General features: G+C 44.9%; 2 protein-coding genes across 2 annotated transcripts in view; one reads left to right on the plus strand and one right to left on the minus strand.

Moving 5' to 3' along the window:
• Positions 1-1,838: 1,838 nt before the first annotated feature.
• NMT1 (N-myristoyltransferase 1) lies at positions 1,839-14,473 on the plus strand. Its single transcript, XM_069952840.1, has 12 exons — positions 1,839-1,988; positions 7,320-7,401; positions 7,612-7,756; positions 7,843-7,961; positions 8,443-8,534; positions 8,610-8,726; positions 10,795-10,965; positions 12,160-12,268; positions 13,280-13,450; positions 13,532-13,699; positions 13,786-13,923; positions 14,107-14,473. The coding sequence occupies exons 1-12, from the start codon at positions 1,879-1,881 to the stop codon at positions 14,125-14,127; spliced, it is 1,443 nt and encodes a 480-aa protein (XP_069808941.1). The 5' UTR covers positions 1,839-1,878; the 3' UTR covers positions 14,128-14,473.
• A 1,821-nt stretch (positions 14,474-16,294) lies between these two features.
• Positions 16,295-26,487, minus strand: part of PLCD3 (phospholipase C delta 3) — a 43,311-nt gene continuing 33,118 nt past the window's right edge. Inside the window, exons 8-15 of the mRNA XM_069952105.1 lie at positions 25,366-25,518; positions 23,357-23,437; positions 22,921-23,050; positions 22,410-22,526; positions 21,573-21,739; positions 21,124-21,256; positions 19,734-19,883; positions 16,295-17,123 (exon numbers count right to left, since the gene is read on the minus strand). Coding sequence (XP_069808206.1) covers positions 17,035-17,123; positions 19,734-19,883; positions 21,124-21,256; positions 21,573-21,739; positions 22,410-22,526; positions 22,921-23,050; positions 23,357-23,437; positions 25,366-25,518 — 1,020 coding nt within the window. The 3' untranslated portion in view covers positions 16,295-17,034. The remainder of the gene's footprint in view (positions 17,124-19,733; positions 19,884-21,123; positions 21,257-21,572; positions 21,740-22,409; positions 22,527-22,920; positions 23,051-23,356; positions 23,438-25,365; positions 25,519-26,487) is intronic.

Here is a 26,487-nt window from a genome sequence, read left to right on the forward strand (position 1 = left end):
AGCAGAACTCCGGGCTGGGGTAATTTTTGTCAGAGTGCTGGGGAGGCTGAAAGATGTAACATGCTTTCACCTCCCCCATTGCAGTGCTGGTGCCAGTATCCCGCAGTTCCAGTCCCCCGGTCCTGCCCGATTCTAGGACATGACGTGTTAGGCCCACTCAGCCAGTCAGCATCCTAGGCGGGACCCTGCTGTGGCCACTGACTGGCTGAGGGAGCTGCAGGATAACAATGGAGGAGAAGCACATCCCCTATGTAAGGCTGTGTTCACATTTTGCCATGATTTCTGTTATTTTGCTGGGAAGAATAGCGCAGCATGCTGAACTCTGCTGTAACCACTGACGGATGATCCAACGCAATGTTTAAAAGCAGTGTAAATGGAATCTTAGCTGGCTCATCACTGCCAAAGTCATGAATGTTAAACTGTATTGTGCTGAATGTAAGGTGGTAGTATGCTGCTGTATAGTGGGCATCTTTTAGTGTCCATAGTGCACCCGCAGCCCCCCTGCCCCCTGCATCAGAAGAATGGGCTTCTCACCCTCTTCCCAATCCAACGGATGGCATGTCGAGGCAGAGGTTGACAGATGGATGCCCTCTGCCCTCCCTTTTATAGTCTATGGGAGTTTTGAATGATTCAAACACACCGACCAGTCCAATAGGGCAAAATGTATGGCATCAACCATTCTTTCTTTAATAGACTATACAGAAGTTATTACACATAAACATTACATACATTCATTATACTGTGGTTGTATTGCGGGCAATTAGCCCCTGGCCAGGTTCTGTATGTCAGATTGGGTTTTCCTCTAGCACAGTGTTCCCCAAGCTGTTGCCCTCCATCAGTTACTAAACTACAATTCCCATCATGTCCCGAAACTTTTTCCAAAAAACTACAGCTGTTGCAAAACTACAAAGTGTTGGCTATATAGGCATAATGGGACTTATAGTTTTGTTACAGATGGAGGGCCAAAGGTTCCCTATTAGAGATAAGCGAATCGGGGTCGGGTTGATTAGCGGTGGCTGCAGAACTTGGCTAAAGCCCTAAGGTTGTCTGGAAAACATGGATACAGCCAATGACTATATCCATGTTCTCCACATAGCCTTAGGGCTTTATCCAACTTCAGCAGCCCCCGCTAATCAAATGCCGAAAGTTCGGGTTCGGATCGACTCGAGCATGCTCCAGGTTCGCTCATCTCTATTCCCTATCCCTGCTCTAGAAGCACTAAATTAAAGGGGCTGGCCAATCTGAACACTGCTGGGTAATGTAGTGTTGAATGGCGGGCTATGGCTATGTCTCCGATGCCAATGTATACTTACAGGGTATACACACATGGACAGGGGTTGAAATTTGGAGACAACCTCTTAAATGCTTTAAGGTGTCTAAATATACTGTAATTTTTTTTATTTATTTTTTTTTATTGTATTCCAAGTGACCCAATTCCTGTGTATGGGATCACAACATAAACACTACAAGGCCTGAAATGTATTATCTGCACCATGTTGTCAGATAAGTCACCTTTAACCTCTTCACACACCACCATTTTCTACTGTATAATTGCCATCACAATTCTACTGAGCAGGTTCCATCCTGCCCACACCACCCTGACTCTGGGAAGACAGCAGAGACGTTACAGGGTTAAACAACGTTGGGTGTGTACTTAGGAACATAACAACTACAACTCCCAGAAGGCCCACGCTCCTGCACTATCGTTCAAATGAATGGCTTACGTGCGCGCAAGGCCTTTCGGGAATCGTTGTTTTTCTTCAAAGTTCATTCAGGCAGCCCAAAGGCGTCCTTCACTACAACCACCGGCATGCTTTGCGGCGCGCAGCCAATAGCAGCTCTCTATCCTCCCTCCCCTTACCCGGCTTCAGATTAAAGATGGCGGATCAGAGTGAGACAGCAGCGGGCGAGCAGTTGGGGGATGACGAGAACGAACACGGACATTGCAGCGACTGCGAGAATGAGGAGAAGCACAGCCTTAACCGGGGGTAACGTGACGCTCCATCCCGGGGTCTTCTCGGTATCCCGTTGTAGCGTGCTTCTAATGCACTGTGCGCTGGGTCGCTAGGCGTCCCGCCCCTGCTATCTCCTGGTTGGCTGCGCTGATGGGGATCCCGTGACCTGATTGGCTGTTGCTGCCGTCAGTCAAAGATTGAGCTCGAAATTAAAGCTCTAAACCCGTGTTATCCTCTCTATATTATCGTAAATATCGCTATTGTTTACACAGATTACAGGGTGGGTCCTGTGCGTAGTGAGCCCCGGTACATGGATTAGTCTCCTGCTCCATCCCATGTGCTCCTCAGGCTTTGTTATCCATTGTGAGCTACAGAGGATGACATTGGATGATCCAGATCTACATGGCATCGCATTTCCAATTGGGCTTAAAGGGACACTCCATTTTTATAGCTACTCAATGGTTATAAACGGTTGTGGTTCCCCAGGATGTGTCCTGTATACCTGGAAAGCATGTATCCACCCTGAGCCATTCTTGTCCTCATAAACCACCATGTGCATTGTATACAGCTTATCCTTGGACTAGTCTTGGATTTACATCTATTATGGGTGATGGAAATGAGATCCTATCAATCCTCAGCAGAAGTATGGCTGCCTTTGTGTAGTCACTATGCTTTGAAACCATAGACTATAGTGGAGAAGGCCTGGTTTCCTACCCATAGACTTCCTATGGCATAATAAATAGAATAGATGTAAAGGGCATATCATCTGACTCCACCACCAGGTCTAGTGCAATCTTATTATGTGGAGGTCTAATCACCAGCCTCCCCAACAGTCTCTTGCAGAACTACAACTCCTAGCATACCCTGACATCCTGCAACTATATCATCTAGAACAGAAATGGGGAACCTAGGCTTTCCAGCTGTTGCAAAACTACAACTCCCATCATGCCTGGACAGCCAAAGCTGTCCAGGCATGATGGGAGTTGTAGTTTTGCAACAGCTGGAGAGCCATGGTTCCCTACCCCTGACCTAGAACAATAGAACAGTCACCCACAACTTGTCGGTCTCTAGCTTCCCCAGAACTATGACTTCTAGCATGCTGGGAGTTGTAGTTTTGCAACTGGTTTGGGGATGACTGTTCATCACTGTGCATGGTTGTGATAGCTACATCTTCATCCACCATAACAACACTACAGCTGTTGTGTTTCTGTGGTTTTTTTTTTTTTTATACATGATGGGAGTTGTAGTTAGAGCCCCAGGTGAGGATCACTAAATTTTCTGATGTAAAGTGGTCATCCTATAATAGAGCAGCTAGTATAATATACGGGCAGGAGCTCTTCACTGTTCTGCTCTTTCATTCATTCATCACACCAAAGTGACTGCTACCAGTGAACAATAGATTGCATTCAGCCATATGCACAAACTGCACCATTAGCGCCCCTGCAACAAAGCCCATTATACGTTTACTTTACGTTCAAGCGGAGTACAGATGTAGCAGAGCTGGGCGATGTGTCACCGTAATAAAGAACACTCGGCTCTGCTTCATCTGGATGTGTAATGAGCTTCTGCATTGTACATAGGGATAAGCGTCTGGCGGGAGATTATGACGCCTGTGTATTATAATGATTATTTCCCGTCTGGTATCCCGTATACATATGGTGATACCACCTTATCCTGTCCGCAGGGATTGATAGATGCAGGTCCTTCCTCCGGGGTCCTCCACCTATTGAAACAATGTGGTCACCCATATTGGGCAGGGGGGATGTCTGCAACTAGCCACAGACTGAATGGAGAGATGACCCCCCCCCCCCCCCCCCCCCCCCCCCCCCCTTCCCACCTGTTATCAGCTATATACAGTAGGGATGGGGAACCTTTGCTTTCCAGCTGCTGCAAAACTATCCAAGCAAGATGGGAATTGTAGCTTTAGGGTCCTTTAAAAATCATGGCTGCTTTAAAAAAGCATAAAAAAAACAGCGCCACCTCTGCCCCATGGATTGTCCCTGACTTGGCTCCATTGATATGAATTAATTGCAGCAATTCCTCATACAACCTGTGGACAGGGGTGGCGCTGTTGTTGTAAGAGGGCAGCCATGTTTTTGTAATCATGGACATCCTAGTAATGGACCTTTTTACAGTTAAGGTTATCCAGCGCTACAAAAACATGGCCACTTTTCCCCCTACTGTTGTCTCCAGTTCAGGTGTGGTTTGCAATTAAGCTCCGTTTACTTCAATAGAACTAAGTTTCAAAACCCCACCCAATCTGGAGACAACAGTAGGGGGAAAGTGGCCATGTTTTTGTAGTGCTGGATAACCCCTTTAGTATCTTATAGCTTTCTCCAGCTGTTTATTAGCCATATCTACTGCCAGGAAAGCTGGGTGACAGCTGATAAAGTTCCTATGGTGCATGTCACTAAGCTTTCCCAGACTTCTCCTTGGCGTTTCTGCATAACCAGACATGTTTGGGTGAGGGCTCTGCGGGGGTTGTATTGACAACGTTTGATCACTCAGCTTTTCCAAGATCAGACAACAGCTGGAGGAAACACCAGGCCGAAGGGGGCATAATGAGTTACCATGGCAACCTGTGGCGTGGGGGGGGGGAGATGAGGGCTGGAATCTAATGTTGCCCATAGCAACCAAGCACCGAGCAGCTCTGCTTTTTAAAAAATGTAATATGCACTGTGGTTGCTATGGGCAACAAAGATGGTGACTTATGTCTCCTCAGCTAGTTCAACCAATCGCAGCTTTCATTTTTGTATTCTGCTAATAATTAAAAAAAAAAAAAAAAACCTTTCTCATGATTGGTTGTTGTGGGCAAGAAGGACAGGAATTAGTCTAAAATCGGGATGGCGACCTTTGGCCTCCCAGCTGTTTCAAAACTACAATTCCTATCATGCCTAGTTAGTCAAATCTTGGCTTTGGCTTTCCAGGCATTGTGGGAATTGTAGTTTTGCAGCAGCTGGAGGGCTGAAGGTTCCCCATGCCTGGTCTAAAACATATGGGTGGTGGTCTCTCTATCCAGGCCCTCCTCACTACCCCCTCCCTGTGGAAACCTCTGGCGCTGTAGTATTGTGTCCCCGTGACATGCAGCGTGTTCAGGAGATAATCACACTTCCTGATACTTTACAGAGCAAGCGGTTTCCAGCACTTTATTGCTTCCTCTTGTCCCATCACATGACGGCACACAATGTAGGGTTACAGCTCTCAGGCCCTCTCCCCAAAGTATCACTATATAGCAGAGTCTACCCCAGCCTACAAAACTACAACTCCTTTGGCTCTCAGGACATGCTGGGAGTTGTAGTTTTTCAACGGTTGGTGAGGGAGAAGGTCACTGCTCTGACTGCTTCTGTTGTTGTCAGGCCATGCTGGGACTTTTAGTCTTTCCACAGCTGGAAATGCACAAGTTGGGGAACCCTGAATATTAGTCAATAAACCGGCAACATCTATTACAACCCACTATGATTGGGTGTCCTATTTACCATACTAAAACTGCTTGCTGTAATAGACCAGTTTTCAGTCCGATCACCCCCCTCCCCCACCTTCTAGCCACGTGGCCCCAACCCAAACAGCTGATCCTGCCCCTGTGTCTCTGGCACCATCTCGCTGTGCATCTGTCACATGAAATGGGACTTTAAATAGGGCTCATTCCACATGGCTGGCTCAGGGACTCTAATAGGATTAGCAGGTAGGTGTGTGGAATCTCTGTGCCGGCCGGGGCCCCAGACCATTTCTTCCTTGCTCTTGTTCTATGATGTCATGTAAATCTGTGATTGCGGTTCTTAATCCTTCTTTTACAGGGCTTTTCCTACTATTAGAAGTAATGTTGTATCCCCAGGATATGTTGCCACTTTCAATGGCTGCAGTACTGTGTGAAAGATTTCCAGATCCATAGGGGTCCCTGAGGTTGCAGCTTTTATGATGTCCTGGCATAACACTAAAATATTCCATATGATGCTTCTCCTTTACAGGGTGTTATCTAGGATAAAAAAAGACAGTAGTCTTCTTCCAAAAACCCCACCTGTCCTCCAGGTTGTGTGGTATCACATCTTGGCCCCATTCACTATTGAGGGCATTGGGAACTATGTACCAGTGCAGATAAGTCACGGATTGATATATGATGTTGCAGTTGTGGCTATACATGTTCTAGGATAGTTGGCCAAATACCTAATTAGTAGAGATTAGCGAATTTACAGTAATGAAGCGAATCACTTTGTTTGCTCGGCTGTCAGCTTATTAACCAGCTGCCTTTTAACTCTACTCCGGGTGCTGGGAAAACCTGGATCCGGTCCTGGGAAACTGTGAGAAGTTTCCCAGGACTGGATCCAGCCTTTCCAGGCACCTGGGGAAGAGCGATACTGACTAAGGCCGCATTCACACGTGGAATGCCTGTAACGGACTAACCCCAACAGCGCAGCGCATATGCATACAGTCTCCCTGCTCCCAGCATCTTATCGCAGATGCTGGCGGTGTGGGGGTATCCGTTACAGGCATTCCATGTCCGTATGGAACACGGAACGTGTGAATGCGGCCTTAAAAGGCAGCTGGCTGATCGAGCAAACAAAACGATTCCTTTCCTTATTACTGTATATTCGCTCATCTCTACTAATTCCCCTAATATCTGAGTAAAGAAGCATCGGGTTTATTGGGTTTCACTATGCCTGATCCTCCATTCATGGCAGATAAGTCAATGGTGGCGTCTGGCAGCATCTTACTCCCCTCCCTGTTAAAGGAGAAGTCCAGCGTTAATTTTTATTAAAGTATTGTATTGCTCCCCAAAAGTTATTACCAATATACACTTATTACGGGAAATGCACATAAAGTGCTTTTTTCCCCTGCACTTCTGCATCAAGGTTTCACTTCCTGGATAACATGGTGATGTCACGACCCGACTCCCAGAGCTGTGCGGACTGTGGCTGCTGGAGAGGATGATGGCAGGGGACACTGAGGGACACAGGGCACTGGAGGGACACTGAGCACCCCTCTGCCATCATCCTCTCCAGCAGCCACAGCCCGCACAGCTCTGGGAGTCGGGTCGTGACATCACCATTTTATCCAGGAAGTGAAGCCTTGGTGCAGTAGAAAGTGCAGGGAAAAAAACACTTAATAGGAATTTCCCATAATAAGTGTATATTGGTAATTTGTGTAACTTTTGGGGAGCAATACAATACTTTAATAAAAAAATTTCGCTGGACTTCTCCTTTAAGAGCACATGTACAATCGGTTGAGCCCAGCATGTATGGGGTAGTTGAAACGTATAGCTGTGGGCTGAACAAGCTAGTGCATGTGTTGCTCTTTTCATGGCCAGCTATATGTTTCCATGGCTAGTGAATAACTCCAGGTTATTCATGAATTTTCTCTGTCTTCTAGGGACACCGGAGTCAAGAAAAAGAAGAAACAGAAACGCAAGAAAGATAAGGGAGGCGATAAGTTGGATACCACTGAGGCTCCGGTGAGGATGTTGGGATTACTCCTGATCTGGGATCGGTAGGGAAAGGCAGATTTCAGCTGTCCGGTCATGATGGGGATTGTAGTTTTACAGCAGCTGGAGGGCTAGAGGTTGGGGATCACTGGTATGTAGTGATCTTTATGGCAGGTTCTGGCTGTGTTGGGGTAATATCTCTGTATTAATGAGGACCTCTTTGCTTGGCTTCATATGAAGGTGAACACTCTCCCTGCTGAGAAGATCCAGGAGATCCAGAAAGCCATTGAGTTGTTTTCTGTAGGACAGGGACCAGCCAAGACCATGGAAGAGGCTAGCAAAAGAAGCTACCAGTTTTGGGACACACAGCCTGTACCTAAGCTAGGTGAGAATACAGTGTGAACTATCCATGAAAGACCTGTGTCCGTCATACCCCCTCCCCCTTTGTATAATAGTCATGTCTCACCGCAGGAGAAGTCGTGAGCACACATGGCCCCATCGAGCCAGACAAGGACAACATCCGGCAGGAGCCCTACAGTCTTCCTCAGGGTTTCATTTGGGATGCTTTGGATCTAAGTGACAGGGCAGTGGTAAGTAAATCTCCGCTCCCCTCTGCAGCCTTAGGGCCCTATTCCACTGAACGATTATCGTTTGCATAATCGTTAACGATTAACGATCTCAAACGACCGCTATTGCGAAAGACCTTAAAACGTTCACTCATTTCCATGGAACGATAATCGTTACTTATGATCGTAATTGCGATAGTTTTTTCTTAGCTATTTATTCGCTATTGCGTTCGTATCTATTGCGAACGACCGAACGATGTCTTATTCAATGCGAACGATTTGCGAACGAGCAACGATAAAAATAGGTCCAGGTCTTATAAAGCGATCAACGATTTCTCGTTCGGTCATTAATCATTAACTGCATTTCAACCGAACGATTATCGTTTAGATTCGAACGATTTAACGATAATCTGAACGATAATCGTCTGGTGGAATAGGGCCCTTACAGAGGGTATAAGGTGTCCTGTGCATCTATTATGGCTGATTTTCTTTTTGTCGCCAACAGTTGAAGGAATTGTACACTCTGCTCAATGAGAACTATGTGGAGGATGACGATAACATGTTCCGCTTTGACTACTCACCGGAGTTCCTATTGTGGTGAGTGTCTTTGTTGTCTTCTGTATTTTTTCCAGTCTCTTCTCTCTATACTGTAAATGTTTTTTTTGTCTGCAGGGCACTGAGACCTCCGGGATGGCTGCCACAGTGGCATTGTGGAGTGAGAGTCATCTCCAGCAAAAAACTAGTAGGATTTATCAGCGCCATCCCAGCTACTATGAAAATCTATGACTTGTAGGTATCTGCAGATCAACATTTGTTCATGTGTCACATGTTAAAGGAGGGATGGGAAATCTCCAGCCTTATAGCTGTGGCAAAACTACAATTCCCTTTATGTCTCTGCAGACAGTGTATCTTTCACTTAAAAAAAAAAAAAAGTTTGATTGCTCAGTCTCCAGAATATTACTTATTAGAACAAGCAGGGAGAGAACTACAACATGTTAAGTTTTTTAATTTAAATATATTTTTATTAACATATACAAATACATACAAATTCAATAGATCATCATTATTTGACATCTAGGTGTATATACATTTTTACTTCCCCCCCCCCACAGCTCTATTTGGATCAAATGAGATGTGTTGTAGTTCCTTGTACAGTAGGGGCAGTGGAGCATCACTGTGCAGGGATAACGGATATGGCTGCTCAGGTCCTATTCATACATCAGTAATATATGGTCTATAAGCTGACTGTATACAACGGATCAAACCTCCCGGCATCATCCTTTTATTATTATTCTTTGAGTTCCAAAACTGTTAAATCTCTGCACTACTATACGGACATGGCTGTCAGTTCAGTAGCGCAAAGATTAAACTTAGAGTGATGCCGAGAGGTCTGGTACATAGTATACAGTCCGCAGAATCCCCGTAGGGATATTTACTTGTTATGCTAAGGTGCTATACTCTTGAGTGGATTTTTAAATCCACATAGAAAAATTAGAGTGATATGTCCCTTTTTATTGATTTTCTGTGTGGAAACCAAATCTGGTTTCTTAAAGTAAATGTACAATCAGTTACTTGAAGTGTTGCATATGAACAGAACTGCGCCGGCGCGGGTAAGCTTGTGGCGTGGTCCTTTTTTTTTAACCGCGGCCCAGTTCCTGCGCATGGCGCCCGTCTATGGCCGAGCACCGTCCCGGGCTGAAGCACTGGAGGTGGACCGGGCCACCCTTAGTGGGAGGAACCTCCCCTCCCCTCTGTGATGTGGCTCTATTAAAATCAATGGAGCTGTGTTATAGAGGGGCGGGGGTTTTCTCCCATGGGGGTGGGCCAGGCTGGTGCTTGGTTATTGTCGCCGCGTGCGGGATCCGGGCCGCGGTTCAAGAAAGGGACCTCTGCACCGGCCTGATGGTACATTCGCTTTATATGTGGATTTATTCCATTGCATAGGGCTAATCTGTGTTCAAAATTACAGCGCTCAGATTGGGAATTAACGTCAATTGCTCCCCTCCCTGCCTTGCAGTACACCATTCTGCTTCCAGCATGGAGCTCTGTACATCAGTTATTCAGGAGAGGGAAGTCCCAAAAATGAACACACAATTGTCCCTGAAATAAATGGTGCACACAGTGTGGGAGGCCACTTCTCCATTCATTCTCTTCAGTGTTGCTGAACATTGCCAGTTGCTGAACTTGGAAGCATTCATGGCCCCATAGAGACTGGATGGATTATGTGTGTGTGTTACACACCATTGATTCTGGGGACAATTATGCTCCTAGGATCAGCAAGGATGTAGTAGTTCAACCTCACTGATCTGTTTATTTCTTGTCCTTTAAACACCTTTAAGCAGTCCCACCTCCTTGACACTTAAACCACATAGGTAAAGGCTATTTTATAACTCATGCACTATGTTATGCCTATGATGTGAGCTATGTTCATTAGCATATTTGGACAAGATGTAACAATAAATGGTGTCCACATCCTTTTGTGAAGACAGTGATTTTTGTTTCTTATGTTACTATGGTGATGTCAGTAGTAGGGGCCGCATCAAGTATACGGTATATTGTGTGCCTGATGACTAGCATGTATAGGAAGCAGAAACATGTCCTCTGTTCATGTTAATGACTATATGACTGAAGAGCATGGATTCTTCATGCAAGTGAGTGCCAGGGTCCATCTGTTTTTGTAATATGGACAAAATGAATTGACAGAATCCCTTAAGTGGGTTTATTGATTTGGCCGTAAACTACGATACCTGCGGTATACAGTTGCCAATTCTGACTGTTTCTTTACATTGATGCATTATATTGTTACATTTTATTGTATTACCACTTTGTTAAATTATTCCTTCTGTTTTTAAACCAGAACCAAGAAAATGGTTGAGATCAACTTCCTTTGTGTTCATAAAAAATTGCGCTCCAAGAGGGTGGCTCCAGTTCTGATCCGTGAGATCACACGTCGCGTCCACATGGAGGGGATCTTCCAGGCAGTTTACACAGCGGGTGTAGTTCTACCCAAACCAGTAGGCACATGCAGGTATGTCCTATATGTATGTATGTATGTATGGATGTACACACACTTGTATGCTAAAATATCATATTACACCCTATATGCTCATTGCAGAGCTGTAGGCATTACTACAGAGCTAATATCTTTAGCCTTGAGTGTCCCTGTTATAAAATCTGTAATCAGTCTGGGTGGTCTAGACTCCTACTAGCACTAGATATAGCTTGGCGAACTATGTGACTGATCACTTCTCCCTAGCCCCCTGTGATCTGTTATGCTGTATCAGATTAGCTCCATTATGAGTCTATAGGACTCGAGGGATTTGGAGATAGCAAGTAGCTGGAGGGAGAAGTGCATAACCGTGCACTGCTTCCAGCTATATTTAGAGATCGATAGTGGTCTTGAATATTCAGACTCCAACCATTGAAATGTTTTGCATGTCTCTGACACAGAGAAACTCCATTCTTGTGATGCACATCCATGTCCAGTCCATATACTGGGCACACCTGAAACAGCTGTCTGTGGATGAATACCTGGCCTTGGTTTTTCCCTTGTCTTATAGGGCCACTTAATATGGTGGTTTCCTTACAGGAGCCACCCCTTGACTGGGTCCTTCACGGAGGGATATCTGGCTACTCCTGTGTTTCAAGACTCTTCAATGAGGCTCCACGGGCTCTTTTGCATATTCATGTTTACCAGGGGGCAATGCACCTAGGACTTCACTGCATTGAGCGCTTTCACTAGCAGCCGGCAGTGCTATCATTTGGCTGGTCTCCCTGAGATTAGCGGTCTGTTTCTCTTACACTTTTTTTACAGCTTATTACAGTTTATACGCGATTGAACTGACTTCGCTTAATTCATTTTAATGCAACGAGTCCTGTTTTAAAGGTATGTGTTCAGTCCATGCAGTGCGGCCTGCACTACGGACTAAACATGGATATGTGAGTGTAAGGGCCAGTTCACACTGAGTAAAAGAGGCGGAATTCCACAACGGAACTCTCTGCCGCGGAATCCCACCAGCCTCAGTGTTATATAGTGTGTCTAAGGGAGGGCTCCGCTCTCCACTCAAAGAACTGGCATGTATGACACAGGCTGGTGGGATTCCGCAGTGGAGCGTTCCATCACAAAATTCCAACTCTTATACTCCATGTGAACTAGCCCTAAGGCCTAAATTAAAATTTGCATCAGTTTAGCCACAACACTCTTGTTCTCTCTGCTCTTCAGGTACTGGCACAGATCACTAAACCCTCGGAAGCTGATAGAGGTGAAATTCTCTCATTTGAGCCGTAACATGACCATGCAAAGGACTATGAAGCTATACCGGCTGCCTGAGGTAAGCCATGTCTGTGTGTTTAATGTGCATACATGATTTCCCACCTCAATTATGTTTTATCCGATGTGAGTTACCATGAATGTAACTTTCCCTGTCTGATTTTATAATCCCGCGCTTTTAAAGAATTCTTGCAGGGGCTTCATCAATTGCAAGTGGTTTTAAGATTTAAAGTGGTTATCCAAGATTTGAAAAACATGGCTGCGTTCTTCTAACAGCACCAGCACTGTCCTTAGATTGCATGTGTGGCTCTATTCACTCCAATGGAACTGAGCTGCAATATCACAATGTGTCTTTCTCCTTCTTGATGGCTTTGTTCCTTCCCTTGTTTGCATTTAAGACTGTGTCATACAAGTCACAGTTCTTCATAAGATTTGCTGTGCCCCTGCTAAATGCAGTTGGCATATCCATGGAGTTTGTTGGATAACAGTACATATATTTTCATATATTTTGTGACTGTAGAATTCTTAAAGGGAACTTGTCATCACTTTAATTATGCCTGAACCACGAGTCATCACTCACAGCGGGATAACTATTCTGCTGCGAGTATGTAATCCTATTGAAAGTGACGAATTTCACTGCGAACTAGCAGCGTTAAATCCACTGTGGATCCGTGTGTGAATCTAGCCTAAAGGGGCATTCCCATTTTGGACTAGTTATGCCCTATCCACTTGGCTCTAGAATGTAGCTGAGGCACACTGGTCGGACCTCCTTAGTCCTTAATCTTAGTTATGCCCTATAATGTGCATAGGGTATAACTGCCCCATATGGGTGTACCCCTCAAAAAGGTAATGATACTACAAGACTAAATGGTGTTTACTGCAATGTCACAAGATTGTGGTTGTAGACTTCAGACTATATAGGTTTTTTTTTGTTTTTTTTATACATTTAAACTTGATACATCTTAATTCTATTTATTGAACATTCAGTGGCCAATCCTTATACATTTGTGTTGTAAATACATGTGTGGGTTTTTTTTTTTTTTTTTTTTTTATATCTTTAATTTATTCAAAGGCCCCTAAAACCTCTGGCCTGGTACCTATGGAAATCCGTCACATCCCGGCCGTACACAAGCTTCTAACCAGTTACCTCTCCCAGTTTAATTTGGCTCCAGTAATGAATGAAGAGGAGGTGCAGCACTGGCTCCTACCGCAGGAGAACATCATAGACACATTTGTGGTGGAGGTAAGATAAACAATCTACATGTCTCCTGCTGGTAAGCAGGGGCGTTCACCGTGTAATGAATGCTGTGATTTCTGTTTGCAGACAACAGAGGGCGAGATCACTGATTTCCTGAGCTTTTATACATTGCCCTCCACTATAATGAATCATCCCACGCACAAGAGCCTGAAAGCTGCTTACTCCTTCTACAACGTTCACACCAAGACGCCTCTGGTAGACCTCATGAATGATGCTCTCATATTGGCTAAGTCTGTGAGTTCAGCATTGTGATAAATTTATCAGAGATTGGTGGGGGGAGCCTGTACTCTGTGCAATTCTCATTCCTATCTTATTTACAGAAAGGATTTGATGTCTTCAATGCTTTGGATCTTATGGAGAACAAAACTTTCCTTGAGAAACTGAAATTTGGGATAGGTGACGGGAATCTTCAGTATTACCTGTATAATTGGAAGTGTCCCAGCATGGGGCCTGAGAAGGTACGGTAAACTTTAAACACACACACACACACACACACACACACACACACACACACACACACACACACACACACACACACACACACACACTTACTTTCAGGGCCTATTACAATACATGTAGTGACTTGTTAGGACAAGCTTTATGGGTTATGCTTCAACCCCTTCTCTCTTTTCCCCTTACAGGTTGGTCTGGTTTTACAGTAACTGCCCCCATCCCCAAATGAAGGGGGACAGGGTGTATAATGGGCCACCGGCTGCTCATCATGCCATAGGTTGGACACCCAAGAGAGCAGCCCCAAGAAGGAGTGCAGGAATTGTGGGTGCCGCTCATGAACACATCATGCTGATGTAATGTGGGAGGGAGGCTTCAGGTTCATGGAAGTGCAAAGAGGGAAGCTTCCTCTAGCCTGGCTTGACTTTAAGGATATTTCAGGGTTTTCTCTCCTCCCTTCCCACTGCTGTGAATATAAAATTGCGACCACTCTTCCCTTCCTGCTGCCATCCGGATTGAAACGGAGTTGTGGCTGAATATTAAAGTATATATTATATATATCTGTAACCTGCTGGCTTTTATTTTTTTACAATATTCTTAAGGTGTATTGTGCTGATTTAAAAAAAACAAAAAAACCTGGCTGCTTTCTTCTAAAAACAACACCACTCTTGTCCTCAGGTTGGATGTGGTTTTGCTGCTTAGTTCCACTAAAGTGGATAGCTGAATTGTAATACCACACACAACCTAAGGACAGGAGTGGTGCTGCTTTTGCCAGAAATCAGCTGTGTTTTATTTAATTTTATATTTTGCTTTATCCTAAATGCCTTCAATTTCAGCTAGTTTCGTACCATTGTTTTTCGGGGTAAAATAAACTTGTATGCTTCCCTGTGCAATAGCCCACATACTCATGTCCACCTATTCCCTGCCACTGTCAAGTCTTTCAGTCTTTCCTGCAGACCTTTTTAAAATGATATTTTGTGCCTGCTTGGCCAGTCCTTGGGCTTGGTAGGCAGTTCCTGCTGGCATTAAGAATTACCAGGAGGAGGAGGCCACAGCAGTGACTAAAAGACTTGATTGCAGTTGGAGAAGGAGAGGAGTTTGCCGGCTGGTGCACAGAGAGATGGCATCTATTTTTCTCTGCCAAATCTCTTCAAGATAGTCTACGCTAGAGGTGTCTGGCAGTCAACTTATCTCGGCCTAACATGCAAGTCTGTGACTATAGGTGTACGTTCACACTGAGTAAATGTGCCGGAATTCTGTGGTGGATCTCTCGTCCACAGAATCCCGCCTGCCTCAGTGTGCCATAGCCTGTCTGAGAGGGCTCGACTTGTCAATTTTATGCGTGAAGAGAGGCTGGAGCGGAGGCGTGCGAGCCCTCAGACAGGCTATGGCACACTGAGGCAGGCAGGATTCTGCGGCCAATAGATCCGCTGTGGAATTCCGGCACATTTACTTAGTGTGAACTGGCCCTAACTCAGGAGATACTATACTAAATCATTACATTCCTTTCTCTCCATGGTTAGAGTTGTACTTTCACAACACATGGCCAGTTGCAGGCCTCTACAGGTGTGTTCCACATATATAGTGAAATACTTTCCCCAATTCCGGCATAGTGTTTATACACCATGCCGTACAGGGATAGAATCATCAACAACAGGGCTTCCCTGTCCGGGCTTATTCCCACATTCCATGAAACACGAAGTCTAAGGGTCCTATTTCACGGGCTGATGGGGGGCCTGATCAACAATGTAAACGAGCGCCGATCTGCTAGATCGGCGCTCGTTTACTGGGCCTATTCCACGGCCCGATGATTGTTGAGCGAGGGCTGCAAGGACATCATTACCGATGTCCTTGCAGCATAGATTATCTGGTAGGACTTCTCCTCCGCTCCGTCTTCCTCCCCGGGTCCCGCGGCACAGCATCAGCAGCTCCGGAGCGGCCTGACTGAGCTGTCAGACCGCTCACTCAATCACTGGCCGCGGCGGTCCTGGCCTGTGATTGGCTGAGTGGTCTGACTGCTCAGTCAGGCCGCTCCGGAGCTGCTGATGCTGCGGAGGAAGACTGAGTGGAGGAGAAGTCCTGCCAGGTAACGTATGCTGCTGCTTCTCAAATCGTCGGTCGTCTGGCGCGTACCGCTATTTCATTTTAGCGATGCGCGGTGGGGGACCGATGACTTTAGGTCTGGCCCTAAATAAACGATCAGTCGATGATACGCTCATCGGCTGATCGTTTTCTCTATTCCACCAAGCAATAATCGGCCGGATCGTGCCGATTCGTTCGATATCGCTCCCGTGGAATAGGCCCCTAAGACCAGAAGCTGTCCTTGCAGTCAGTGCAAACTGTAAAACTCCTCATTGACCCAGTAACCAGAGACAGGTGTAATAGATGACACGTTTATTATAAAGTTACACTGATGGGTAAAATAGAAAATCCATTTATAAAATGTCATAGGAGTGCAAGTATCTTTCCTTCATGAAGTGCATTGTACCTGTGCGTGTTGTCGCCCACCTTTGTAAGAGGCCGATATTTAGTGTTATGCTCTTTGCTCTAAGTGCTATATGGCCCCCCAAAGAAGGCAGACAGCCAAAGTTACATGGGGTTCACATAAAGGCCTGTCACCATGATTATGCTGTGTTATTAGAGGACAGCACGATAGTGACAGGGATAGTTACAGGCACTGTAGTCTAAGAACTAATGGGAAAATGTACCTTACAGTTCTCCTGGTGATTTGGACAAGAAATGTAGACTGTAACTTCCTAAAATGAGCATGCACAATATGTGCAAATGTAAGTAGCCCTTCCCATGCCACAGTTCTTGAAATGTCGCTCTGAAGATGGCATGCTTACCAGCTTCGTGCGTATATGTTCTATGTCATAGGCTGCCTTATGTCCCCTGGTAACAGCAGTGTTGTACCCTGTATCCATATTACTTAATAGAAGTCGGAATGTCTTGTGACTGCACTAGGGTAAAGGCACCGATATATAGTCTATGGCAAACACTGACTGCGTATAGAAAGTATGGCACCTGGCTGAAACATGGGAAAATAACCACTATGAGATATTCAGAGGATCAGACTCCATCCTCCCTGATCCTGATAAGAGATGGTGTCTGTTGGCTGCTCACGGGTCTTCGATGTGCACGTGTACAAAGAGAGTAGCTGGGGATAGGGAGGCGCCATCTTTGGAAAACAGATGAACATGACGGTACCCTGAATGAGAAAACAAATATTGATGGCTTAGCGGAGGGATAGACTGTATTCTACACACACTGGAAACCTAAGCATACATAGTTAGGCTATGTTCACTCTACGGAAGAGACCGGCCGTTCTGTGACCCTGGCCGGGTCACGGAACGGCCGGTCTCGGCCCGGATCATCCCGGCGGGTACTTAAGTACCGTACCGGCCGGGTGATCTTTCCGCCTGCATCAGAGCTTCCCATAGCCCACAGTGAAGCAAGCGGCCGGAGCCGCTTGCTTCACTGTTTGAACTGACAGGTCTTTCTGCGGCCGGAATTCACTGAATTCCAGCCGCAGAAAAACTGACAGGTCAGTCTTTACGGCGCCGCATGGGATCTCGGCCGGAGCGTATACGATGTGTGTACGCTCCGGCTGGGATCCCATTTCAAATAAGGCTATGTTCCACCCCTCAAAACTACGTCTGTAGTTCTGCGAGAAGGCCTTAGGCTATGTTAACACCCCGCATATTTTCGTAAAACCACGGCCGTTGTACAATGGCCGTGATTTATGTGGAAATATACGTCCATTGCTGCCTAGGAATCCCAGCTGAAGCGTATACACTTAGTATATGCTCTGGCCGGAATCTCACGCGGCGCCGCAAACAACTCACGTGTCCGTTTTCTGCGGCCGCTATTCATTGAATAGTGGCTGCAGAAAACCATGTCAGTGCACACTATGGAGCAAGCGGCTCCGGGCGCTCGCTCCATAGTGTGCTGTGGGGAGTTCTGATGCTGGCGCACGAATGCGCCCGCATCAGAACACTGTGTCCGAAAAGATCATCCCAGATGATCTTTTCAGAGACTGGCCGTTCAGTGCGGTCTCCTACAGCATTTGAACATGGCCTTTGGGTGTCATAAAATAGTGTTTTCTTAATGGGCTTGAATGGAATTTGTCAGCTCTATCTTATGCTCGGAGCTGCTGATACCCGTTTGCAAGGTTATAAAATAGTTTTCCTTCCCGAGTTAAAGGGGTACTCAGGAAGGAAAAAAAGTTTTCAAGTCAACCGGTGTCACAAGTATTTAGAAATTACTTCTATTTAAAATCTCCCTGTACTTATCAGCTGCTGTATGTTCTGCAGAAAGTGACATTTTCTTTCTAGTATGACACTGTGCTCTCTGTGTCAATATCTATCCAGAGCAGGAGGAACTCTCCAAAGAATACCTCCCCGTCTGGACTGTTCCAGACAAGGACAGATGTGGCAGCAGAGAACACCATGTCAGACGAGTGCACAGATTTTATGATTTATTTTATATTCTGCGGCATGTAGTTTTTTTTTTTTGTTTTTTTTAACATTAAAGGGGTTATCCAGAATTCGAAAAAGCAAAGCTACTGTCTTGCAGAAACAGTGCCATCCCTGTCCCCAGGTTGTGAGTAGTATTACAGTTCAGTTCTATTCACTATAATGGAACCAAGCTGCAAGAGTGACACTGTTTGTGGAAGAAAGCAGCTGTATTTTTCTAAGCCTACATAACCCCTTTACCATGATGAAGTCATGTAGTCAGTTGTAGAAAATTCTGCAGTGTTTCTGCACCAAAACCAATGCATTCAAAAATCTTGCTGGAATTTTTTTTCTGTGTGAACATACCCTTCAGGAATTGTAGCATTGTTTTTCCCGATATAGAGCTCCCTGCAAGGTTAGAGATCTATAGGGGTATGTTCACACAGTGTAGATACTGTGGATTATCTGCACTATGTGGATGTACATAAAATCTACAAGTTATCAGAAACAGATGTTGGATACTTGAAGCATTGAAACAATGCAGGAAATTTGTAGCGGATCTCATATTGTGTGAACATACCACGAAGAGATGTCAGGACAATAAACCTTCCTGTTGTTTTTAGGTCTAACGTAGGTTATACTCATAGCTGCACACAGTCATGGTACTGTAAACAGTCTAACCTCCCTGGCACCTTAAGGGAAAGATGCAGTATAGGTCCTCACCACAAATGGGAATAGATCCCTTACCACACCCATCAGACCGACAGATATGTAATGGTGGTGAAGGGTAGAGATGATCAAACAGCGCTGATGTTCAGGTTCGTACAAATTTAATCCATCAGCATTTGACTCCCGCCGTCTTCCCGTTCCGTGGGGAAGGTGTAGACAGCCCGAGTCCTGCCTGGAAAGCAGGAATACAACCTATGGCCCAGGCTGTATTCCTGTTTTCCAGGCGGGACTTGGTCTGTCTCCACTTTCCCCACAGAACGGGAAGACTGCGGGAGTCAAATACCGATGGTTCGAGTTTGTACGAACCTGAACATCAGCGTTGTTCGATCATCTCTAGTGCAGAGAACCTTGTGCAGATGAACAGTTGTCCATAACAACCAATCAGATTCTAGCATTCATTTTGCAGAGAGCTTTTTAAAAATGAAAACTGGAATCTGCCTGGTTGATGTAGACAACTGCTCCACTGTTTCCCTGTAAAAGGTTCTCCTTTATGATGCGACAGCTGCAATCTGCCTTTTATTTGTACCTTCAACTAATCCTTCCTGTTGATGCCTCTATTCCTAAAAATGTCTGTCTGTGCTATTCCCAATGCTGTGCACCTTACCCACATCCATCCACCTCTCTTCACCACTTACCTTGCTTCAGGCTTTGAAATGGTAGAGTGAATTGTCCAATAAAGTCATTGCTGGATGTCTTGTCGTAGTCTTCAACCACGAATCTAACGAGAGCCAGCTCCGGACACAGCACCTCCAGCTGTAGAGCCTCATTCCACATGGGGTTAAACCCTGTTAAGAGCGCTTATGTTATATATTCTATCAGATTTCCAAGTCTTGGTGAAAAATTGCACATACTGATTACTTAAATGGGCGCTGTCATTAAAATTGAAATAACTTATGATATGTCTGAGTGACTGCGACTGATCAGGAGAACGAGTTGGGGGAAGTCATTCACTCCTGGCTCTGTGTCACAAGATCTAGACAGACCTTCAATGTAAGTCTATGGGGACATCTAGGTCTCAGAGACAACAGGGAGAGGGTGGCAGAGCGGTCAGCTCCTTTTTTGTTCTACTGGTCAGGGTCTGAAAAATTAGACTTTTTAGAATTTGAAGAAATAGAGATTTTTAGATAACCCCTTTTAAATGGTTTGGGTAGTGGTGTGGTCAACCGGTCATGTAAAGTCTGGATGTTCCAGATTCCTAACTTTGGAACTGTAAAGACATGTGCCCCCACGCTGATGATCTTATGCGGCTAAAACCACGCTCCCATGCAGTCTTCAAAGACCGTGCAATGTTGCAGATTAAAGGGGAACTCCGGATAAAAAAAAACAACTTGTTTTCTATTAAAAGTACATTAAAAGTTATATAAATGTGTCTATAAAATGTATTACTGTATCTGTACGGTTCTGCCACACTGGTAGCTGATAGAAATCCAGGAAGTGAAGAAAAATGGCCTCTGTGCTAATCCACATTGTCTCCTGGTCCCTCTGCTCTCCCATCCCCCCCCCCCCCCCCCCAGGAGATAAATCTTCCAGGCCTCTGTCTCACATTGTGTGTGTTTGCTGATGATGCAGACAGGGGGAAGGGCGTGATCTCATAGGAGGCTTGGCTGGATAACCCAATTCCCTGACTGATTCACCATCTTTGACTGAACAGAAGCAGCTGCTGCACTAATTTTACTGATTGTAATGGGTGGGGGCTGTGATGATCACATGAGGGAAAACATTGCATTCTGGGAAATGCCAAACCAGGAAGAACAAAAACACAAAACAGAGCAAAAACTCCCCAAACAAATGGATGTTTGGTAGTTTCAAAACTGGGATAGATAGGTAAGTAATGCGTTATGCTTCTGCAGAAGTTTCATTTTTTTTAACCTCTACCTGGAGTTCCCCTTTAATCCCAGTAGCATCGCTTGGCCACTGGTGACATGGTTTCAGCAGTGAGATCTTGACCAATTGAAACCTTTGACATATGAAAAGTTGTTGTTTTCTTTTATGACAAGCATTCTTAAACATCTCTCTGTCTCTCACCATTATTGAGGATGTAATTTGTCTCACTTTCCCTCTTCTTCCCTAAACTGTGAATCTCCACCCGTACAAATGGGTCCACGATAGAATTTGGATTTTCCTTGTTTAGTTTAGGAAGCTGCTGAGCTGAAAGGACCTAAGAAATAAATAGTATAATGAAATGAATGATTGTGAAACAAGACTGGGTAGTATAGCATCTGAACAAACCAGGCATATGCTCTCGTAAAACTATAAATCCCGGAGACTGTCAAGGAGTTGTAGTTTTGCAACAACTGGAGAGCTGCAAGTTCAAAACTGATGATTTAGACAAATACAAGAAAAAAATTCTTACTACTAACAGCCACCACTATAAGGCCCTTAGTGCATGTAGTTTATTACTGTACAATAGGAGAGGTATAAACCTACCTAACTTTCCAAGAATGGTGGCTTGAGATGTACAACCAGGATCTTACCTTGATATGTAGAATTTTCATTTTAGCACTGCCGTCCTCTGGGTTAAACAGAGTATCCGCTCGGCGCAAGAATTCTGGTTTGAGGACGTAGCCGCAGTCACCATTGTCCAGGAAACGTCCTCGGTTTAAGTGCATTTGGTAGTCAGGGGTCTGGAAGTTCAAAGCCACTGAAATACAGAAAAAGAACAGTAAGAAAAGAAGGGTGAAAGAGATGGTCAGCATAGATGAAGGTTCAGTAGTGTTGAGTAGAGAGGCCTATGGCGGTATCCATGTTTACTAGGACTCCCTCGCGCGGCATGGGAAGACCAAGCGTTTGGGTTCGGTTAATATCCAAAGCTGATGAAGAGACAGCACTTCCAGTGAATCCAAGTTGTTTTATTTGCACACCAATATGCGACGTTTCGGCTGTATGAAGCCTTTCTCTGTTGCTTGAGAAAGGTTTCATATAGCCGAAACGTCGCGTATTGGTGTGCAAGTAAAACCAATTGAATTCAGTGGAAGTGCTGTCCCTTTGTCTACTTTGGGTATTATACCTACGTGGGCCGGTTTTGTAAGACGGGCACCCGCCTATACTACTCATTAGATCCTTTTTCTGTGCTGCTGGATATATTTTTGGGGTTCGGATAATGTTGCTAAACCTGAAAAGTTCTGACTTTCTGCTCAACACTAATGTTCAGGGTATGTTTTAGTTGCTGCATCTGTACAAAACCAAACCCACATGTAGTGACCAAGGGCTGCATGATTTACTAGCAAAGCTGGGCAGCCATTGGCCACAGCATGACGGCATGGTTTTGTTCACATGGCAAACACAATTTTAGAATGTTCACTAAGCCTTACCGAGCTGGCAGCCTGCGTTCCACATCTCCTGTGGACTAAAGTTAGAAGAATTGGCTCTCATTCCATCGGGGTAGATTCGGCTGAGTTGTCGGGTGTTGTACCGGACTAAAGTATTTCCTGCAAGAAGATAAATTGGGAAAACCTAAAATCATACACTGGGGATTATGACACAGAGATTCTCTCCACCCCCCTCTGACCCGCCACATTCTATAACAGTATCAGTTGTGGCCATGGTGTTTCTTTGACATCAGCCGCTAAAGGGCAAATATATCATGGTTGTATTGTAAATGCTACAGACATACGACTGGACTCCCTGCGGTTCTAATGAATCAACATTGAAAATGGACTTACATTATGCGGCCATTTAGGGCATGTGTCCGCGCAATAAACGCAGACTTCTCCCAGCTCGTTCTCCTGATCGGTTGCTGTGATTTGTCAACAGTTTGTCTAATGACAGGTATGTTTTAAGTCATGAGTTGTTTCTGGAGCTCCTCCCTTCAGTTATACTTACCACCCTCCTTCATCAGTCGGCGCACCTTGTCCTCACTGAAGGAGCTCATCTCACACACGTTCCCCGGCTGGTCACGATACTCCACTGACTGGCAGTAGACCACCAGATCGGAGAGCTCCTGTGCAATGTCCTGGATAGGAAGAGAAGACCAAGGACCCTTCTGAATACGACAAACGTTCCACACTGCTAATGAGCTTGACCCAACTTTATTGTATCTATTTTTCCCTCTATTACAACAAATGTGACCAGATCCTGCACTTGATCAGAGCTCAAAGCAATGCAGTAGCAGGTATGTAATATGACGAATTAAGGATCTGGTACCGTACAAGCGGCTATCGCATTCAGTTCCCCTATTCTTTCATATTCTCAATCTACAGGATCCATAATGATACATCACATGCCCCACATCAACAGTCCCCACTATATCTCCACTAACCATCTTGGTCCTTCCTTCTTCGTCTGTTGATCGACGATCACTGAGCTTCTTCCCCTTCACCAGGATTTTTCCCCTTAAAGCCTAAGAAATAAAATTGGTTTTAACCATATTGGTTATCAGTAGATCGAACCTTGAGCATGCTTGGATTTGTACGAACCCAAACACTCTGCATTTGATTACCTGTGACTGAGAACTAGAGATGGGCGAACCTCGAGCACACTCTGTATTTGAATATGGGTGGCTGAAGATGTTGGATGCAACCCTAAGATGCCTGGAAAATGTGGATACAGCTATAGGCTGGGTTCACACACAGTATATTTCAGGCTGTATTTGGTCCTCATGTCAGGTCCTCATAGCAACCAAAACCAGGAGTGGATTGAAAACACAGAAAGGCTCTGTCCACACAATGGTGAAATTGAGTGGATGGCCGTCATATAACGGTAAATAACGGCCATTATTTCAATACAGAAGCCATTGTATTAAGATAACAGAAAATATTTGCCATTAAATGGCGGCCATCCACTTGATTACAACATTGTGTGAACAGAGCCTTTCTGTGTTTTCAATCCACTCCTGGTTTTGGTTGCTATACAGCCTCAAATATACAGCCTGAAATATACTGTGTGTGAACCCAGCCTAATTAGGCTGTATCCATGTTTTCCAGAACTCCATAGGGCTGCATCTAACCTCTTCGGCTACCGTTATTCAATCGCAGAGCGTGTTTGAGGTTTGCCCATCTCTAGTTATCAGCTTTCCTTATGATTTCAATGAGCAAATGTATCTTAAAGCGAATGTACCAGCGGTACATCACTTTTCTGTTTTTACCATGAATAGACCGTCGCTGGCACAGGGATGTTAATGCTACGATCCTTTTTTGAACCGCGGCCCGGTTTCCGTGCACGTCATAGAGGAAAGGGGGTGTCCTCCCTCTGCCTCCAGTGCTTCAGGCCGGGCCAGTACATCCACATGCCGGCGCCAGCGCATTCATGTTAAAAACAGAAAAGTGTAGTACTGCTGGTACATTCGCTTTAAAGGGGTTCTCCAAAGATTAAAAGTTATACCCTATGTACAGAATATCCAGTTGATCATTGGGGTTTGACCACTGGGATCCCCACTGATCAGCTAGCTATTCTCTTGCGGGACACATAACACACATGGGAACGGAAACGATATATGTAGTGTAACGATTATTTTGCGGTCGTTACATGGTCATTTAAAACGTTTGCCAGGGGTGATCATGACCATACGACACACCTACTTTTTTTAAACCTTTTTATGAACGACTGAAATATTTCTTATTTTACGAACCAATTAGCGAATTATCTTTCAAAGACCAACTATTTTTTTTCGACATGCTGAAAAACTATTTTGAACGACAATATAACGATTTCGCCTTTGTCGTTCGCTCGTTTACACCAGTTCCACAAAGCAATTATCGTTAACGAGCAGTCGTTGGAGCGAGTTTATGAATGATAATCGTTCCAAGAAATAGGGCCTTAACACTCTTTACTGAATTCAACGGGAGCTTCAGAACTGCTGCCCTCTTGTTTTTTTTCCCTGTGTTGGTTTTATTATTACGGGTCAAACATAGGCCTTTGTTATTAAGCATAACCGCTCATATGTCCATGTATCTTGTTCTCAACTCAGGCCTGCGTGTCCATTTGATGCTGAGATTTTGCATAGTATTTATAAAAAAAATATATAAAAAGATTGAAACAGAACAGCTGCTCCGTCACACGTGTCTATGGCTCAATGACTGCCATAGTGCAGCGCTTCATACAGGCACATATTTTGGCCATGTAAATATAACCTAAGAGTTAGCTTAAGACACTATAGGAGCTGAACTCCCTAGTAATGAGCCTAATAGATATGACTGACTGCAGGACGGAGCATTGCATAAAAGGAGCCACTCACAAAAAGTAGCCATTAAATTAGAACTGAAACTATTCCCCCTTATATATAAATGTGTCATATGAAACAATGTAGTGATAGGATATATGTGATCTCACCTCCGGGGATGGTAGCTTAGATGGGTCAGCATTCTTTAGTGGCTCTGATACTAACATGTCCCCGAGAATGGTCCGTAGGTGGTAAGCCATTGTCACTTGCTGTTCCAACCCGCAGTGATTCTCAATGGATAAGATGACTGGATACGGTGAATACTATTATAAAGAACAACAATTACCCGTAAACATAGGGTATCAGCAGTCTTGGGATCGGTGGATCTGCAAATATTTGCTCATTTGTTAGCCTATTGTGATTCAGAGAAAAAACGATCATGGCATTGGGGAAGTGTCCTAGAAGCAGTCTTCCTGGCTTCATTGACAGGTTTCCTATACACAAAGACAGAAAAGACCTATCCGTTAAGCCAAGCCAGGTCTGGAGGAATCTGAGGAGACCACCTCCCGGACACTTCCCCAGTGCCACGGCCTAGCCTTGTAATGTTTTTTCCTTAAAGAGCACAGTGTTTTATAATGAGGGTGTCAATCAGGAATTCATAACCGTGGTTCAGGCAGCATAATCTACAATAAAAGAAATCACGCTGTAGCTGGACAGTTCATTGAATGCCTGTATGTTATCTCCTGACAAGGACACTTACCTTGCATCGAAAGAATAGAAGATGATTGAGTAACAAACTGGAATAACAGGAGGAGGTTATAGTAATGATATTGTACTGTTGTGAGGTGGAATAACTAAAATATTACAGACAGTACATCATTCTATTACATAAGTCTGCATTAAATCACATGGCACTTTGCACATCTCTGGGCATCACCCAGCAGTAGTAAGAAAAGGAGCACTTGTGTGGCAGGTACTACAAAAATCAGGACGGTAGTGGCCTTTCAGCTGCTTCCTGGCTTGCTTTCTTCTGATGCATGATGGCTGCCATCTTCAGAACATGTGTACAATCTGTCGGCCACGTTGTGAAACCTGCGTTTACATGGATTGTCTGGTATTGCAACTCAACCCCATTCAAGTGTACAGAGCGGGAATGCAACAACAGAATCCCTCCTGCTATGTCTTTGAATGGGAGGGCTTGCGCGCCTCGGCCCTCCGCGCCTCTCCGCTCAAAGAATTGACGTGTCCATTCTTTGAGCGGAGAAGTGCGGAGAGAGTAGGCATTCAAAGAC

Source organism: Dendropsophus ebraccatus, chromosome 14 (assembly GCF_027789765.1).
Source record: "Dendropsophus ebraccatus isolate aDenEbr1 chromosome 14, aDenEbr1.pat, whole genome shotgun sequence".
Lineage (NCBI taxonomy): Eukaryota > Metazoa > Chordata > Amphibia > Anura > Hylidae > Dendropsophus > Dendropsophus ebraccatus.

Excerpts from the sequence above, each read along its gene's own strand:
- NMT1 (XM_069952840.1), top strand. The coding sequence starts at position 1,879 with ATGGCGGATCAGAGTGAGACAGCAGCGGGCGAGCAGTTGGGGGATGAC. Across the intron at positions 8,727-10,794 it reads ACTATGAAAATCTATGACTT|AACCAAGAAAATGGTTGAGA; the intron begins GTAGGTATCTGC and ends TTTTTAAACCAG. Across the intron at positions 13,451-13,531 it reads TAGACACATTTGTGGTGGAG|ACAACAGAGGGCGAGATCAC; the intron begins GTAAGATAAACA and ends TTCTGTTTGCAG.